Raw genomic sequence first — 17966 nt, 5'->3', positions numbered from 1 at the left:
AACTAGAGGAACTTATTTCTCAGCTGGTAATATTAAACACGATGAGTCAAATGCAGTGGTGATGTTAATAAAAGTACAAGTTAGATGCTGTATATATTTGGCATCAAGTGTTGAAGCAGCTTAACTTACTTGGATCCGGAACTCAGTAGAATGTCAAAAACAGCATTAATTACTTCTTGAAGGCTCCAGAGGAGTATTTTACAGGAAGAAACACAGAGGAAGGTAGAAAGTAAAACAAACTTTAAAAGATCTGCTTTAACAAAGCCAAATCCAACTTCCCTATTTTTTATGCTATGATGGCCATTCTGCTGCTGTTTTCCTGCATTCACCCAATGCCAAAGAAATTCAGAAAACAAAAACAGATTGAAAGATCTGCAGCCAAAATCCCAGTGCCAATGATTTCAAACCTCAGAACAGGCACAAGATGGAGCATCTCTTGTCACTTGGGACAAGAAAGGTGGTACACAGAAGACAAGGCCTCAAAGGAAGCATAGAAAACACAAGCAAAACAACTAGTCTATGATTACTGGCACTCTTTTAAGGTACTAGAGACCATAAATGTCCAACTCATTCACACAGATGCAAATCAAACACAAGAGAAGAAGCCACATAAACAAATAGAAAGCTTTATAACAGAAAAATCCATATGTACATTTGTCTAAAAAGTGATTATATGTAAAAAACTATTAATCCGTATTTTTTCTTAACGCTTACACAGAACAAGTAAGCCTTTGAGCATTTTCCCTGTTTTCAGATGTTCCACTCTAGTTTTCCTCCTAAATGTAGATGTCAAGGCCAATTTTACTCACCAACAGCTGAATGTAACAAGGACTCTGCAATACCTCAAATACTGAAAATGCATTACTGTTGCTGACATACCATTCCTCTGTAGTATTTTCTCAGTATTCCTTGATCTACAAAGAAGAATATTTCAAAGTGCTTCTCCATTATATAACTTGCAAGGCTTTTAAACCTTGTTCAGAGTCAGTTACTTTACCATGCTAAAAAAGATACTTACTTCTCTAAGAATGGATTGATATTTTTTCCATCATTCTTCTGCAATTAGAGTAAATGAGATTAAACCAACACACTTTGGGGCAATCAGGCACTTTTTTCCAAAGTACATTCTGCTATTATGGAAAAAATGCTTTTGTTTACAGAAGCTAAAACTTTTATAACTTGGGGGTTCCAAGACTTCCTTTCTCACCAGAACTCACATTATTAAGCTGAAAATTCAAACCAGCTTAGTTCTGGATTTCTGACAGCTTCATTCCAGAACTGATCTTAGCAGGGCTATTTGAGGTTGCAGCACTCTTTTCCAAAGTATCACATCTTTTCTGTCTTGAGCAAGACCTCCCAAATTGAAGTAAAAGACAAATGAAGCAGCTTAGCAAAAACACTGAAATAACTTTATATTAAACTTCGAGTATATATCGAGTGGTATATCATGAAGAGAAAATATTGAAGATCGTGTGAGAAATTATCTATTTTTCCACTAAAATATTTTGTTTGAATTATTCTGCTCTCATTCAAGCACAGATAGCTGCAGATCTGTTTTCCCCTTGAAGAAAATGGAAAAATCAATCATAAAGCAGATTTTTTTTGTGAAAAAGAGGGCATGGAAGAAGATATATTCTTGTATTTACAGGTACTAGAAACCAATAGAGTTGATGTGTGAACAAGTCTGAAGTGTGAACATTTGAACACTTCTGACATCAAAGGTATGAAACACTTTTCAGGTTGACAGACACATATGGCAATTTTAAAACACTGACCTGTTCTGAAAGGCAGCATATCAGTATTGGGTCATTTTTGTGTGCAGAAACTTTCCAGACTCACATTTATCATGTAAAAATGCAGTCAACACCTGATTTTCTTAGGAGGTGGAATACTCTATAGCCTCCCACGGTCCCCTAGATTTTCTGCCTTTCCTCTGTCAAGGGGACTCTGCAGTCCTTTCTGCTCACTGAGAGCCCGGACAACTTCTCCCAGCACTACTGCCTCATCTGCCATCTCCTCTGTAGTCAAAACCCCCAAAGCTGTGGGTTACTGAGAGAGCAAATAAACCCTACTCAGCTTTTAGAGCCTGCAGTGGTTATCCAGCAGTAACCTCTTACCTGAATAATGCTTGAAGGTAGCGTATCTTACCCATAAAGCAGATGATAGGAACAAGGTATGACTTTATGTTTTTTAAACAGTAGAGCAGGGATAGCTTAGGAAGGGTAAAAGCACTGCAGAGACTTCTGAAACACCAGTGATGACAACTCATCCAATACCTGATGCTACCTTTAAATTACAGCAGTGGACCTTCCCAACATTTTTTCAGTTTACTTTGTTGTATTAGGTAGGATTTATCATGAAATAAGTAATGACAGTCCTTGTTGATCATCTGACCAGATACTGGCTTAGCTGAAGCCTTGGTCACAGTAAAATACCTCACAGAGCCAGGGTCTTTTCTTTTGAAAAGACTCAAATATACATGCTGCATAGCAGCACATGATCTGCAATATACAGACCAAACCATTTTTCCTGTGCCTTGTCTCAAGTTTAAAAAAAAAAAAAAAAAAAGAGAGAGAGAGAGAATGTGTTTAAGCTTTAGTCTACATTCCTAAAGGAACCTTAACACTTCTTCCATTACTCCAAGAAAGCGGTATCAAATTTAACACTGAAATTTTCTGTAGAAAAGTATCATTCTCCATGCTTGAAACATTTGCACTTGTCCCTGTAGCTTATATGGGGTATAAAAGTTTCTTAGAAAAATATACAGAACTATGGGAATTTCCTTTTGATAATCTGAGATTTGTGAGATAATCGCATTCCTTTTCAGGATCTTACTAAGCCAAGGTACAGAATGGCAAACATTCAAAAGACACAAAGGCCAAATTGTGAATTGAACTGCCTTTAATTTTACTTATTTCCCAAACCATATAATTAATTGGACTTTACTGAAGTTGTGGGTGAAAGAATCCTTAAAGCCCAGCTGTACTGAGCACCGTGAGTAGTCTTAGGTTCAGGAGAAATTCTTGACAGAAATTTTACTCATAATTAAAAATGCAAAAATTTATTATGGAAAATACAGTGTTGTCCATAATTCTCAATATTAGACACTCATACAAAGAGATACATCTTGAAAAAGCTATAAATAATCAAGGATGTGAACCAGGAGCTTGTTACAAAACTTTTAAACAGAAAATTATGGTTTGAAGCAAAGTACCATTGAAAGCTATTTCCTAATTTGTGGATGATTCCCAAAGAGTCAACAGTAAAAGACTCAACAGATTTGTTCTCAAAATTATTTATTACCTGTCAGAAGAGATAATGTGACTTAAAAGAATTATTTAATTATGAAAATCTCCCCTCTCACTGAAGATAAGGGGGTTTAGATCAGCCAACAAAAGTCAACCTTTATAAAGGTACTGTCAAAACAAAATAAGCTCTGTCTGGAGTTATGATTTACCTGATAAGGAAACTCTGGTATTGGTGGAGTGATGTAATAATAGTGCATGACCACACTGCAGTTAGATTTTGACTTTCAGTTTGACTTTCTGCAAAGTTATCTTCCACATCAGTGACTAATTAAAAAAAAAAAAAAAAAGGACAAAGACAGACTTTATCATGTTTGATCTCTGTAAATCAAAGAAACCATAACAACACACTGTGGGCAAGCATCTCAAAAGCAAGTCAAGGAGATCATTAAGTCCCAGCTAACTCACAATCATCTCTTTATCATAAAACACAGATCAAGGAAATGCAATGTAAATAAAAATTAGGTGAAAATGTTAGCACTTCCAAAATTGAATCTTTTCATCATGAAGAGGTAGAGATGCTTGGCAGCAGTTGCTGGCCTTGCTCTAAGTTCTGAAGTTGAAAATGGAGTCACAGAAGAAATCCTTGACATGAAGGTCCCTGTTAACATTCACTACCTAAAGATGGACATTCACTACCTAAAGATGGACTATACTAAATAGGCATTTAGTATATGCTAACAGATTGTGACAAGAAGTTAGTTCTTCAAAGAAAAACACATAAAATTCCCACAGTTGTTTGGACTGTGCTTGGCAATGTCAGAAAACTGGTCTAATATTTTTCATTTTATTGCTGATTAAGTTCTTGTTCTGATTGAGAACAATTGCTCACTGCCCTCACACAAAGGATGGAGACTGGCAACCTGTGTGTGCCTGCAACAACCCATGCCCTAGCAGAACTGTCTGATGACCTGCTGCAAGATGCCCAAGGGTTTAAGAGTTAAACACTCCATTTAGAACAGGCTGGAGAGCAAAGGCTGCTGGCAACCAGTAAAAAGTTTCTAAGGGCAGAAGTCATGAGGAGGAGGTTGGCAGACAATACCACTACTGTTACAAATAGCATCTTTGTCTGCTTACCAACCCTGCAGCTGCGGGATAATTTACTTGTATCATCGATGTCGTTCAGTTTGGTATTTCCAAAGGGCTGGAAGGAATAAGAAAAAAAAAAGGGGAGGTGGGGTGGGGAGAGAATAAGAAAAAGTTTTCTGCACAAGTTACAACTGTACAGATCTGCTGTTAAGGGCAGCTGTTTCTCAGAGCTGCAAGATATTCAGAATTTCATATCAAGATCTGATTCTCTGCTAGAAGCACAGGCTAGAAGCCAACTCATCAAAACCCCTATCAAAAATACAATTTTAACATCTGTTTGAACTTTCACTTATCTCACTGTTCCCAGACACTATTGATTATCATTATCTACAAGTCTCCAGTATTTTAAAGAGCGGTGGCAAAGGGAAACAAAAGTGAGCATTTTAATATAAAGACAGATAGATACTTCTAGGGGAGAACGAAAACTGAAGTGCTGACTGGAATAGGAGTCTAACATCACCTCATCTTTTATAAATACATTGTCAATAGAAAGGATTAAAATACAGCCTAAACTAAAATGTCTATTAGAACTATAATGAGGAATAAAGGATTTTGCCAAGGGAGAAGAGGAATTACATTATAAGAAACTGTCTGCTGCCTGCAATACACTTCCTGAGAAGGCCACAACTGTTGTCTTTTCCTTTGTAACAGTTTTCTCTTCATACCTTTAGTGTACTATGTGCTTGACTGAATCACAAGAACAGGATATAAAATTTGTTCAGTAGCAACTTTGCACAGTTGGAGTATGTAATAACAATTTTTGCTTTAGCAAAGTAATCTCACGCTTGCCTTGGAAAATGAAAACTTTCAGAATGTTAGAACTCACAGCAGGAAGGCTACATGCTCAAAGAATTCCAGAATTCTTCCTAGTTGGAATGATGTAGATGATCCTACATCTGCTCCAAAAGAGATGTCTCCTTTTCTTCCCATCCTTCACTACTCATATGAATCATGGGTAAATGATGTGTACTTTGGAGACCTGCACAGGAGTTTTTACAACCTTCACAGCTCAACACCAAAAAAAGGAAGAGAAGAGTCTTCACTCCATTAAGTCATCTTTGCACACAACAGCACAGTCAAACAGCCTCTCTCCCTTACTACATACCACAGGATTATTTATTCAATTTGTGATTCACGACATATAAAAGAAAATCACCATGTTCAAAATTCTACCACAACAGAAGACAAAAATGAGTTGCTGTGATTCTTCAGTCTCTTCATAGGTAATAAACCAAGAACAGATAGAAAACTGCTGAATAAGAGAGCCCTGCTAATATTTGCCAACCACTTTTGTTGCATCAACATTTTATAATTAATAACCAAAACCAAAAAGCCTTCAAACATACAGGTGCAAGAACCTAGTGGCCCATATCACCAGAACCACTTCTAGATTAAAGGGACATATTTTTTTTGTTTGATTGTTCAAAGCTGTACAGTCATATTTGTTTGTATTCCTCTAGCACAATACAGACCAACAGCAGATTTTGATCATTAGCAGTGACATATAAAGTAAGATTTAACAATTATCATACACCAGAGGAGGGAGAAAGTCATACAGTTTCTACTGTAAGTAACAGGTTATATGCTTTTGGGGAAAAAATAGTTGTTTTTTTTTTTGTGTGTGCTTTCAAGTATTGATTGGAACAGGTTGCCCAGAGACATTGTGCAGTCTATTCTTGAGGTTTTAAGAGCTGACCGGATAAAGCCCTGAGCAACCTGGTCTGTCTGCACAGCTGTCCCTGATTTGAGCACAACATTGGGCTGAACGATCTCTTGAGGTCTTTTCCAAACTGAGTTATCTCATGCCTGCATGTTCTATTAGGCAAAACCACACTCAAATAAGCAGGATTATTCCTGAAGATGTCAGTGCTTCTTGACCAACCTGCATATTGCAGAGGTTAGCTTCCTGATATACCTGTACGTGAATTAAGAACAGTTCCAACAAACTGAAGTTTTATACACTGCATGGCCAAGCATCCAGAATTCAGTATGTATCATCTATCTACTTATGGCAGCAAATTTCTTTTAAAGATGTATAAACACACACACAAACGTATACACAAATATATATATAAAGATGTATATAAAAACACAAACATGCATATGTAATTTATACATAGGTATTCATAGCTATTCTAGACTATAGAGGATTCTGCAGAATCACACAACTCACTGGAGCTGTGACACTGTAAAAGGGCTCAGGAGATCTCTGTAGCATAAGTACCATATACTCTAGCATACCCTTTTTCCAAATACTTTCCAGTGGCCATTGATGTAAAGATTCCATCCTGAGGGGCTTCACTTCCTTGAAGTATGGAGATAAACTTAAAAGTGAAGCCTTCTGCACAAGGTGAGGAAGCACTTGACCTGTTGGCAGGAATTGGGGGGAGCAATTTTGAACACAACAAAACCGAATGGCACCAATACTTACTTGGCAGGCATTATAAATCAACTGGTGTTCCAATTTTTTGATCCCTAGAATCTGTTGAAACATTTCATAAAGCTGTTCCTTGCTCAGAATCAGCTCCGATACAGCACTTAAGGCCATTCTATTCGGCTGTTTGCAAAAGTCCTCTTCTCCCCTGTATATGGCATCATACTTGGCTAGCCAAGAACTTAACACTGTCTCTTTGCTCAATCCATCAATTTCCGGCAAACTTCGGACCCTCTTTTCTATGTTTTTCTTAAAAACATCTCTAAAGTCATTTGCAGAACATCCTCCACTGTGAACCATTCTTGCAACTCTGTCACTCTTGAGAAATACCTTTTGCAAAAAAGAAAGAGAAAAAAAAAAAAAAGAAGTTAGGCATGGACACAGAGAAGAAACAATCTCTTAATAAAGGGGTATTATAGCAGGCTAATATTTTCTTCCCATGTGAAATGTCTTTGCTGGGAGGTCAAGGTTGTTCCATTTTTCATGAAGAAATAATGCATAAATACATGTTCATAACTAATAAGTAATACATGTTCACGTGAATAAATAATGAATAATTACATGTTCATAAAGCAAGTTTCTGCATTGAACAAATACTTAAGTAGCCAGTAAAGTACTTCTACAATAGCTTAGCTAGAATGAAGTCTAAATTAACCACAGCTAATTTAAAACTTACCTACAAGATTTCATTAATCTTTCCTCTGTTAAAATCACAGGAGTCTGAAGATACTTGCAAGTAACTCATGAAGAAGCTACATTGTCTTAAAACTTGGCAGTATAATGAGTGAAAAAAGTATCTATAAGATAGCTAGGAATATCAAGGAAGAGGAGACAGAAGTCCAGAAAATGAGAAAAAAAGAAAGAAAAAAGAAGAAGCACTAGAGAATTATTGCAATCAATATTAACAATAGAGAGAAGAAACACTCAAAATGCAAAAAATGGTTTTCCTACTGTGGGTACGATATTGGAAACTATGGAATTCTCTGTGTAAACAAAACAAAACAAAAACCAACACCAAAAAACCTCCCAAGTACATGCATTATAAAATATGACAAGGCAAATTACAGCAATGAATCACATCATTCTGCAAGAGCTTTTCAGTGTTCAAGGGCAGTTGCATTCATCTCTCCTAACATTGACCTTGGCAAGCTTGATCTTTCCATCCACTGCATGGACAATTGATTTCTAGTAATAAGTCTTATGACACTACACTGTTCTTCTACTAAATACAGCCAACAAAAAAATGACAGCTGTGGCATGTCCAGCATTTTAAACAACAAACATGTGCCTTGCAGAAGTCGTAAACTGCGTACTGGTGTTGAACAGGTCCACAGGGAAGAACCACCCAGGATGGAACCAGTCAGCTTCCCATGGCAGAGAGAGATGGATCAGAGCCCTAGAGCCTGCAAGGCTCAGGTGCATGGAGGTGGCTAGGGTGCCAAACCTACACCTCAAGCACAGCTGAAACACAAAGAAAATATTTGATACCATGTGGTCAAACAGATTCCCTTTCCATCCATTTCCCTTTCTGACCATTTTCTCTCTTCAGTCAGATGCCATGAAGTCGAAGAAGAGAAAACTACATGCTTTCAGGTGATGATTTTAGTGACCAAGAGCTATTAAAATGCAATAAGTGGAGATTACAGCACAGCAGAGTTGTGTCACCAAATACCATCATGTTATGGAAGACAGTACACATAACAACCACGCTAAATATTACTGTGATTCATCTGGAAAAGACAAAACAGAGGAGTGGGAGAGCTGCTAAAAAGCTAAGCAGAGAAGAGTATGAGGATGGAAAAAGGACAAGAAAACCATATCCTAAAATTCCCAGTGCTTTTCCTGTAGATCCATGTTTTTCCTGTAGAATTTTTAAAATGCAGCTACCTAAAAAAATAAATCTTTTAATAGATATCCTCATTGATGTTGTACTGAAGGGTGAGATTAAGCCTTAGAGAACTTGGCCCAAAAGCTTAAAACATCACCAGTATCTTCTATTTACATTTTGTGCTTTGTGCCATGATGAATTTCTTTATTTGGAAAAACAACCATCTAAGATGAAACTGTTATCACTAAAATAGAATTGACATGGTTACTGTCAATTAATGATGAAGTTAATTTACTTAAAATGCCACACAAATATTGAATCTCTTTTCAAAGCAAACAATAGTCAGAAATTCCACTTGGCAATAAAACTTATCAACAAAAACAGGTACAAGGATATTAAGCTTTTCCTTGTTTCAGCAGTCTGCAATTACAATTAATTCATCCCTCCAACAGCTTCACTGAAAAGAAAATGGAACAAAAATGTTTTTTTTTTTTAAAAAGATGACTCCAGACTAACTTCAGCTATTTCACTTTGTCATAAACAGCATTAAATCCTCCATCGTTAGTTTGCATACCTAATGAGAAAAAGCAGATGCAGAAGAAAGAATGAAAATGAGAATACTTATGTGCTCTTCCCCTGAAAAAAAAAAAAAAAAAAAAACACCTCATGTTTATCCAAGATTGCATTATCTTATAAATAACATATATAACTGGATCACTGTAATAAATATATGTTTATACACGCAAAATACATACTGTAAAATCATCAGAGTATTATTTACCTCTCATTACTTTCTTTCAGTCATATTATTCAAAACAATTAATTCAGAATGCAGGGGCTGAAAAGCCACAAGAACTTGACTTACAAACAAGAATAATTAGAAACTTATTTCTGATTTTGAAATTGGTTTTCTAGGAGATGTAAGTAAAAATCTGTTCCAGTTTTCAGCACTTACATGTGAAACTGTAACATTTGTTGTCTGCAACATTGAGAGAATAATGGCATAATGATGTTGAGCAAAACAGTATGTGCAAATACAAAATACAATCTGTATCTATTCCATATCCCTCATCAAAAAAGAAAAAAGAAAAAGAGAACAAAAAAAAAGAGAGAGAGAAAAAACAGAAAAAGAGAAAAACAACAAAAAAGAAAGGATTCAAAAAAAATAAGGATTCAGACTCAAATAAAACCAAACATGGTCTTTCAAGAATTTGAAGCGACTTGATCACTGTAAATTAACACCATTTAAAACAATGTACATAATCCGTCTTTGCAAGAGTCATCAATATTGATGCTGCCAGTCAAACAGAAAATGCTTGTAACAGTTTTTAAATACATAAGATACAAGCGAGCATGCTAAATGGATATATCTGACCTTAGACTGTTATTTTCTGAAGTGTTTCATCATGAATTGTATTTGAATTAAATGTTCATAAATTATTCTAATATATTGTTTAGCAAAAACTATGGTATGATTAAAGACAATTATTCAAAATATAAACCCAAGGTGTGAATTAACAGACTAGTAAAAGTATCTGGATGGGTCTGAAAAGGAATCCATTTGGCTTAAAGCTCTTATCATCCCTCTTCATTTTGAGTGGCAATTTACCACAACTTTTCCTGAAGGGAAAAAAAAAAGTAACAATCTTTAAAACGAACTACTTATATTTGCAATACTTAAGAAATAATAGTAACACTTTAATAGAAAGATTCTGTTTTTAAGCCCTTGTTTGCAACAGAAAACCATAAGAGAATGAAAATTCTGTTATAAGTACACTGTATCTGCTTCAGATTCAATACAATAAGATGCATTAAAAAGCTATTAAATGTCTTGTTCCTGAAATACATATGGTACGCTTCACGCTAAATGCAAAATCCTTTGCTTCAGTTGTATTTCCTGAGATTCAATTCCTCAGTTTTAAAGCTTTTCTGAGCCATTTTATACCTGCCATTTTTTTCTTCTCCATAGAAGCTTGTAGGAGTTGCTACTATACGAACAATGTTCGGTCACTAGGTACATGCCAATTGCGTTATTGTTTCCACCATAGTTCCAGAAAGGCCACCTGACTGAGTACCTGTGGCTCCAGAAGCCAGACTCAGATTACAAATCAGGATACATGCACACCTTACAACACTGGTGGTACTCTGTTGAAATCATTCATTTTTGCAGCAAAATACATAAACTTTTACAGTGGTCTTAACACAGTCCTCTAGTTTCTCTTCAATGTGGATTATTTGCATATCCATCAAGGTTATGCAAATAATCAACAAGGAAAATATTTGTGTTGATACATATCTCTAAAGCAAAACAGTAATTAAGTGCATTCACTGAGTTGTCAGCTGTTCTTCCTTTTATTCCTATACTTGGATTGTCTGATCATGAGACTTAGTTCTAATTAATAATTCAAAACCTCCAGTGCTAAAATGTTATCTCAAGTCTCTGGAAAGAAAATATTATTAGATGTCTTAATGTAAAATACAAAATATCAGACAAAGTTATTGTAGGGACAAAGGAAACTAATTCTACAGGGAACTGTACTTAGTAGATCAGGCATGATCTTCAGAAACCCTTATATTATTTAGAAATAACTTGTCGAAAGCCAAAGTTTCTAATGAATTACTTCCTGTTTCTATCAGTATTTCCTTGACTTCGAAGAAATTCTCAGGTGATGCTCTTTGCCAGTCACCATTTGAACTTTTAGTGTCATTGTTGCATCCTTGAATCTACATCAACACCAACTCCCCATGTTACCTACTGCTAATAAGCTACCAAACACCGAAAAGAAAGGCTCTACTAAAACATACACTACATTCCAGGAAAAAAAAAATACTGTTAAAAGCCATGTTTTGATACATCTATCATGAGAAAATTTTTCAATTCACATTATTCATAGTCCTTCTAATTATTCCTGGATGGAGCCATAACTACAGTCTTTGATAAATATCATATCATAGCCATTGAAAGATGATCAAGTAAGGAATTAAAAATCAAAACAAAAAATTGCCTCAAATTCATCTTTCTTTATAATTACAGTGACAGTCATTTGCATGTATCTACTGAAGTATGATTTAAATTCATTTTTATCCAATAATTATATTTGTGAAATTTCAACTGTTGCAAATGATAGTAAACAGCTTAATTCAAAGTAGTCTGTAGCACTAGATAGTTACAATAAAAGTATATTTCTGTTTAGTGATGAAAATCATAATTTAGGAGTGCCTAAAACTCAAATGTTGGAAATATTAAACAAAGGACTGCTTTTTCTTCTAGTACATACCCCCTGAATAATAACTCTACTTATCAAATGACTTACCAAATTTGTCAAATTATATATGCAAGCAACACGAACACGATAATTTTTTGCCTTCCACAAAGCTTAGAAAAAACATCATCAATACACTGAAGAGTTTGCATAAACTAAACTGTAGCTAACCTTCACCTTTTCTTTGTAAAAAGATTAAATTGAGGTCTATTAGGCCACACGTTAGTAACTTTTATACATGTTTTACTTCATTTGAAAGACCCAAAGAGAGAGTTTTCTATTAAGGTCACCTTTTTAGCCCACGTAGAAGAAAAAAACCACAATACAACAGTTATAAATATCTATAATGTTTCTACCAGTTTGTATAAGTGGTGTTATTATTAAAAAATAACATTTTGCAATCCTGCTACACATACCACTAAAACATGACCTTTCAGCTACTTGCTTATGTATCAGCTCTCTTGGTAAAACTTGATTCAGCTCTAGGCACAATACCAACTGGCAAAGCACCAAGTTGGCGCTAATCAAATTATTTTACAAGCCCTTTTATTCTCAGGCAGGAAACTCTGCAAAACAGTTTGAAAAAGAGAAAAAAAAAAAAAAGTGACTTAACTCCCCTCCTTTTTGTAAACAGAAGACCAAACAAACAAACAAACAAAAAAGTGCACTCCAAATGGATGTATCTTACATCAAAATGGAAATATATTTATTTATATATACATTAAAATTTTTAATCAAAATATCACTTTCATACTAACATTCTCTTCTAAAGTAAAATATAAAAAGCAAAGCCCCAATATTTTAATTGCAAAAAATGTTGTTTATCATATAAATCTGTGGTGTTGCAGACCACCACATATATTTGTACTATATCCTGTGCTATGAAATAAAAATGCCTCATTTTAGATAGCAAGTTTTAAAGGAACACAATTTTTTTATAAAAAAACAAAACAAAACAAAAAAAAACAAAAACAAAAACAAAAACAAAAAAAAAAAAAAAAAAAAAAAAAAAAAAACAGAAGTGCCTTCTTGTTAACCACATGAAAACTGAAATGTTAATTTTAGAGATATAGATGTGTCCATGTATAAAAATGCACATGTCTAAGTATGGAACTATTCATGTATATACCCACACTGGCAGACACACACATAGAAAAGCCTTCAAGTCAGTCCTGGTCATCCATTGGAGACAAACTTAATTCAGCTGTAACTTACTGCTTCTTACATGTATGTTCTGAGCACAACTTGTGTGTAGCAACAAAACACAGGATTTTATTTAAGCTAAAATTCCTTTGATCTTTTCAGATTCAACAGAATACTGAGGAGGAACAGAAAGACCACAAAACTGATTTATCAGACTGAAAAGGAAGTTCCTCACTCATACACAGCTGGCCCCTGTGCACCTTCCACTAGCACAACTGCACTGAGTTTCTCTTCTTCATTAAGGAAAGAAGGAGTGGGACTTTCATTAGCCACAAAAGCAGCTAGAAATTTTTCTTTGTTTTTGACAGTAACTGCTGTTCCTGCAGCTCTGAGGAGATCACATTAACATACTAGACACGTCTTACACCTTAACAGCCAGAGCTCAGTGCATCTCTCATGGAAAAGGTGGCTACAGCTCAAAATGCACACTACGTCTCTGGGACAGGAGACTTCCAGATGCCCAGACGCACTAGATAGCATCTGAACCAGCTCCCTTATCTTTTTTTTTTTTTTGACACACAATTCAAGTTATCTAATAGCTTTTTTCACTTCTGTTAAATTCTGGCGTCTCTTGGTATCCTGCACATTCCAGCACAGTAATAGGTGGAATAAAACATCCCAGCAACTCTACACAATGAGGGGCTCTAAATAATGGTTCACCCAGGAGTCCTGGTAGCTTCCTGCTTCTGTTGCTACAATTATTTGTCTGCCATTGCAAATTAAACATGAAACGTCTTCCATATTTCCAATCATATCTCTAACAGCATTTTCTGCTCCACTGAGAACCATAGTAAATGCTCCATTACCTATACTTGGACAGTTCTAGGTGATCATGCTGGCTGTTCCACTTGCTGGTGCAAACTTAGTTTGCTTGTGAAAGTACCCTATCCCCTCCTAATTAGCCCTATTCTGAATCTTCAATTGTCTTGGCCTCCTGAACTTGTTAAGAAGCTGCAAGCATTGCAGTGCTGCCACTGAGAAGACACCACCACTCCAGACATGTTCTCTAACGGTGAAGTTCTTGCAATGACTCCATCACATGCCATTTCCCACACTGTTCTCTTCCCAGCCTGGAACAAAATGCTCTGGCAGGGACACCTTCCACCAGACCAGGTTGCTCCAAGTCCATCCAGCCTTGCCTTGAACATTTCCAGAACATGGGGCATCCTCAGCTTCTCTAGGCAACCTGATCCAGTGCCTCACCAACCCTGAGTGAATAATTTCTTCCTAGTATCTAATTAAACCTACCCTCCTTTAGTTTAAAGCCATTACTCCTTGTCCTGTCACTGCAGTCAGTCCCTGACAAAGAGTCCCTCATCAGCTTTCCTGTGGGCCCCGTTTAGGTACTAGAAGGCGACTGTAAGAGAAAACTCTGGGGAAACATCCAGGCTGAACAACCCTCAACCTCTCTCAGCCTGTCTTCACAAGAGAGGTGTTCCAGCCCCTTGATCATCTTTGTGGTCCTCCTCTGTAATACTTCCATGTATACTCACTGTAATACTTCCATGTCCTTCTTGTGCCGGGGGCCCCAAAGCTGAACACAGTACTCCATGTGGGATCTCCCAAGAGCAGAGTAGAGGTGGAGAATCACCTCCCTCACCCAGCTGGCCACAATTCTTTTGATGCAGCCGAGGATACAGTTGGCTTTCTGGGCTGCAAGTGCACATTGCCAGTTCCTGTTAAGCTTCTTGTCAACCAACACCCCCAGGTCCTTCTCCTTGGGGCTGCTCTCAATCCACTCTCTACCTAGCCTGTATTTGTACTTGGGGGTTGCCCTGGCCCAGATGCAGGACCTTGTACTTGGCCTTTTTGACTTTCATGAGGTTCATGCAGGCCCACCTCTCAAGCCTGTCCCTCTGGATGGCATCCCTTCCCTCCAGCATGTCAACTGCACCACACAGCTTGGTGCCATTGGCAAACTTGCTGCCAATTCTTCCTGCCCCTTGGGAGCACTGCTACAGAAGAACACCACTGAGGACAAAAATACTCTGGTGCAGCAGACAAATTCATTTTGTAACCTCCCTCTCCTGGCCAAGAAGAAACACATTGTAAGGACACTTCTCCCAGATGGAGCTGGAGCTTGTCACAGGGCTGAGTTTGCTGGGAGTTGGGTTGCTTCACCCAACTGCCACCAGCCATGGTGCCATCATTGCCCTTCAGCTGGTGGGAACCTCCCTGGGCAGCTGGGCTGAACCTCCTATGCCAATCACCTCTGCTCAGTGCAGAGCAGTAAGACTCAAAAGATTTTGGTGAGGGTTATACAGAGGTAGTGAGGATGGACCCACTGTCCCCAAAGTAGCAGCTGCCTCTTGCTTTATCCATTTGACACTGCTACTTACTATGCAATACGTAAATCCTACAATCATTGAATATCAGTGCACCCACATAAACCTTTAATCTTCTCTTTCTCTTGAAAAAAAGTAATGAGCACATCATTGTAACACATGTAAGCAATGTTTAGCCTCTGAAAGCATCATTCATTCTACCTTTCAAGTGTTTCAGGAGTTTTTAAATGGTATTCCACACACAAATTATAAGCTTACTTCAATGCCACACGCTATGTCCCCTACACCACCTCATGCAACTGATATGCCAGCTAGTTAGTTTTCTAAGTCTCAAACTTACTTTTCATCACAATATACTGCAAATGAAGTTTGGGCTATCCTTAAAATTCACTATTGTTAAAACTGAACTTTTTCAAGAAATGTGGTTTCTTTCACAGTAGGAAAAAGGTTGTCAGATACGGATTTTTCTCCAAGGAGATTTTTCAGGAAAACTCAATCCTCCAGACATAGATGTTCAACCACAGAGGACATTTTGTATATTTGGAATTGAACTACATACTGGAATTTACTCAGTATTTTGAAATCAGTTTTACCTTTATAAATATAAATATATACATTTAGAAGACTGGCTTGCAAATCTTCTTCCCCCCATTTCAGCCCACAGAGGTCATTTTGTATGTAAGGAGTCGTTCTTATATTAGAGGGCTTTTTTTTTTTTATTATTTTAAGCTTGCTTGAAATAAAACTAAAATTATATTAATAGTAACTATGTCGTATTAGAAATTAAAATTCAAAAATATAAATGAGCAGAAATAAGTCTTTGATAAAGACTGAACAAGGGTAAAAAGGACTTTGATGGAAGTCCAGGGAACACGTATTTGTGAATGCTTTTCAGGTTTCTGATGGGTTCTCTGCTCAAGTGCCCAACATGCTTCTTGAAGTTAACAGAAAAACACAAGTCAGGGGAAAAGTATGACTTTTACTCATGAACAAAATACACTTTTTTGGGAAAAGAAGCAGTACATAAAGTTCTTGAAGAATACATTGAACCTAAGACTTGATTTGTAGTTTGATAGCTAATATAAGCATTTTTAGAAGTATTACAGAGCAGGAATCATACAGAAGTGATTATCAGGGTTTCTTCTTGTAGCTTTATGGTTGAAGTATATCTGTAAAAAAGGAAATCTAGGAAAGATTGAGCAACAAACAGCAACTAAGAAAAGCTTACACAGAAATTCTATGCTGCCAGGACACTTCCCACAAAGGAAAACAACACTGAACAACAGACTCGATGTGCTAATTGATGTATGTGGGGGATGAATGCATAATCATGTTCCTGTGCTGCACTGAGCAGGCAGGTACATACTCCTGAGTTTATGATACATTGAAGGTATTTTTTTAAAGGGTCAACGATTTTCAGAGCTAAACTGAAATCTAAAATTTCCACAGAAGACAAAATTGAACTAAAAGGAATTGAATGAAGTTTCTTAAAAATCAGACATGACATGCACCATCTCTTACTTTTCTTTTTTTTTTTAAGTCACGTACTGTGTTTGAAATGTTACTTGATGCAAAACAAAGCACAAGTTTTTTACTGTGCAATGTCAAATAGCACCTTTGCTGCTTCTGCAGCAAATCCTCAAAACCTCTCATACACGAGCTCATAAGTAACTCTCAGCACAGCCAACAGCTCTCACCCACTTCTTAAAGTCCTCCGTGTTCCACATTCAATAAAAATACTTCAGCTGTTGCCACAAGCAATGTTCTCTGGGATCTGCTCATACATTGCTCAGTAGTTCTGTTTTTCCTTAAACTGTACAATGAATAGCATGGACCACTGGGGCTGCTTTCATGATGGTGCAAAACGCTTCTGACAGTCCGGACAACAGCTTCCAGCATTGAAGTCAAGGCTTATGCCTAGTAAGAATTAACACTTACTATAACCAACATGCTTGCTGCTATACCCTAGGGCTGCAGAAAAAAAAAAATAATCATTGTTTCAGATATGATGGTCTTACTGCACTTGTGAGTCTGTAAAGAAATTATTTAAAAAAAAATGTGAAGAAGTTTTTATTTAGATTAGGATTAGATGGATGAGCTAATCAGACTACACAAACAAGATTCTTGATCCAAAGCAATACCTCATGTAGTAGCTTAGTATATATTATACCATATATTATTAAACTAGCATAAAAATACCTTACTCCATTAGCCATTAAAACAGCATTTATATTCTAAGAAGAGACTAATAGTTACCAGTACATTTTAACAACTATTTTTAATAACTGTTCTCCGATGAACCTGCATGGAAATTGAGCTATATATTTGAATTTGCTCAGTATTTTGAAATCAGAAGTATATTTTACCTTTATAAATATAAATATATACATTTAGAAGACTGGCCTGCAAATCTTCTTCCCCCTACTTCACCCCCCAGAAATATCCTCCAGGCAATGTTTTGATTTTTTTTTTTCTATTAAATTATTAAACAGCTACTTTATTTGTGTAAGTCTTCAGAACAGAGTCCTTTCCTTCAGGAAAAAGCAAAAGATGCTCAAT

General features: G+C 36.5%; 1 protein-coding gene across 2 annotated transcripts in view; it reads right to left on the bottom strand.

The window, feature by feature from the left end:
• CADPS2 (calcium dependent secretion activator 2) overlaps positions 1 to 17966 on the bottom strand; it is a 315329-nt gene that overhangs the window by 202188 nt on the left and 95175 nt on the right. For both annotated transcript variants that reach the window (XM_032193226.1, XM_032193218.1), the window contains exon 3: positions 6826 to 7158. In XM_032193226.1, the coding sequence (XP_032049117.1) occupies positions 6826 to 7158 (333 nt within the window). The remainder of the gene's footprint in view (positions 1 to 6825; positions 7159 to 17966) is intronic.

The sequence above is a fragment of the Aythya fuligula genome, chromosome 1 (assembly GCF_009819795.1).
Source record: "Aythya fuligula isolate bAytFul2 chromosome 1, bAytFul2.pri, whole genome shotgun sequence".
NCBI classification, from domain to species: domain Eukaryota; kingdom Metazoa; phylum Chordata; class Aves; order Anseriformes; family Anatidae; genus Aythya; species Aythya fuligula.
This window is presented reverse-complemented; position numbering and strand designations above follow the sequence as displayed.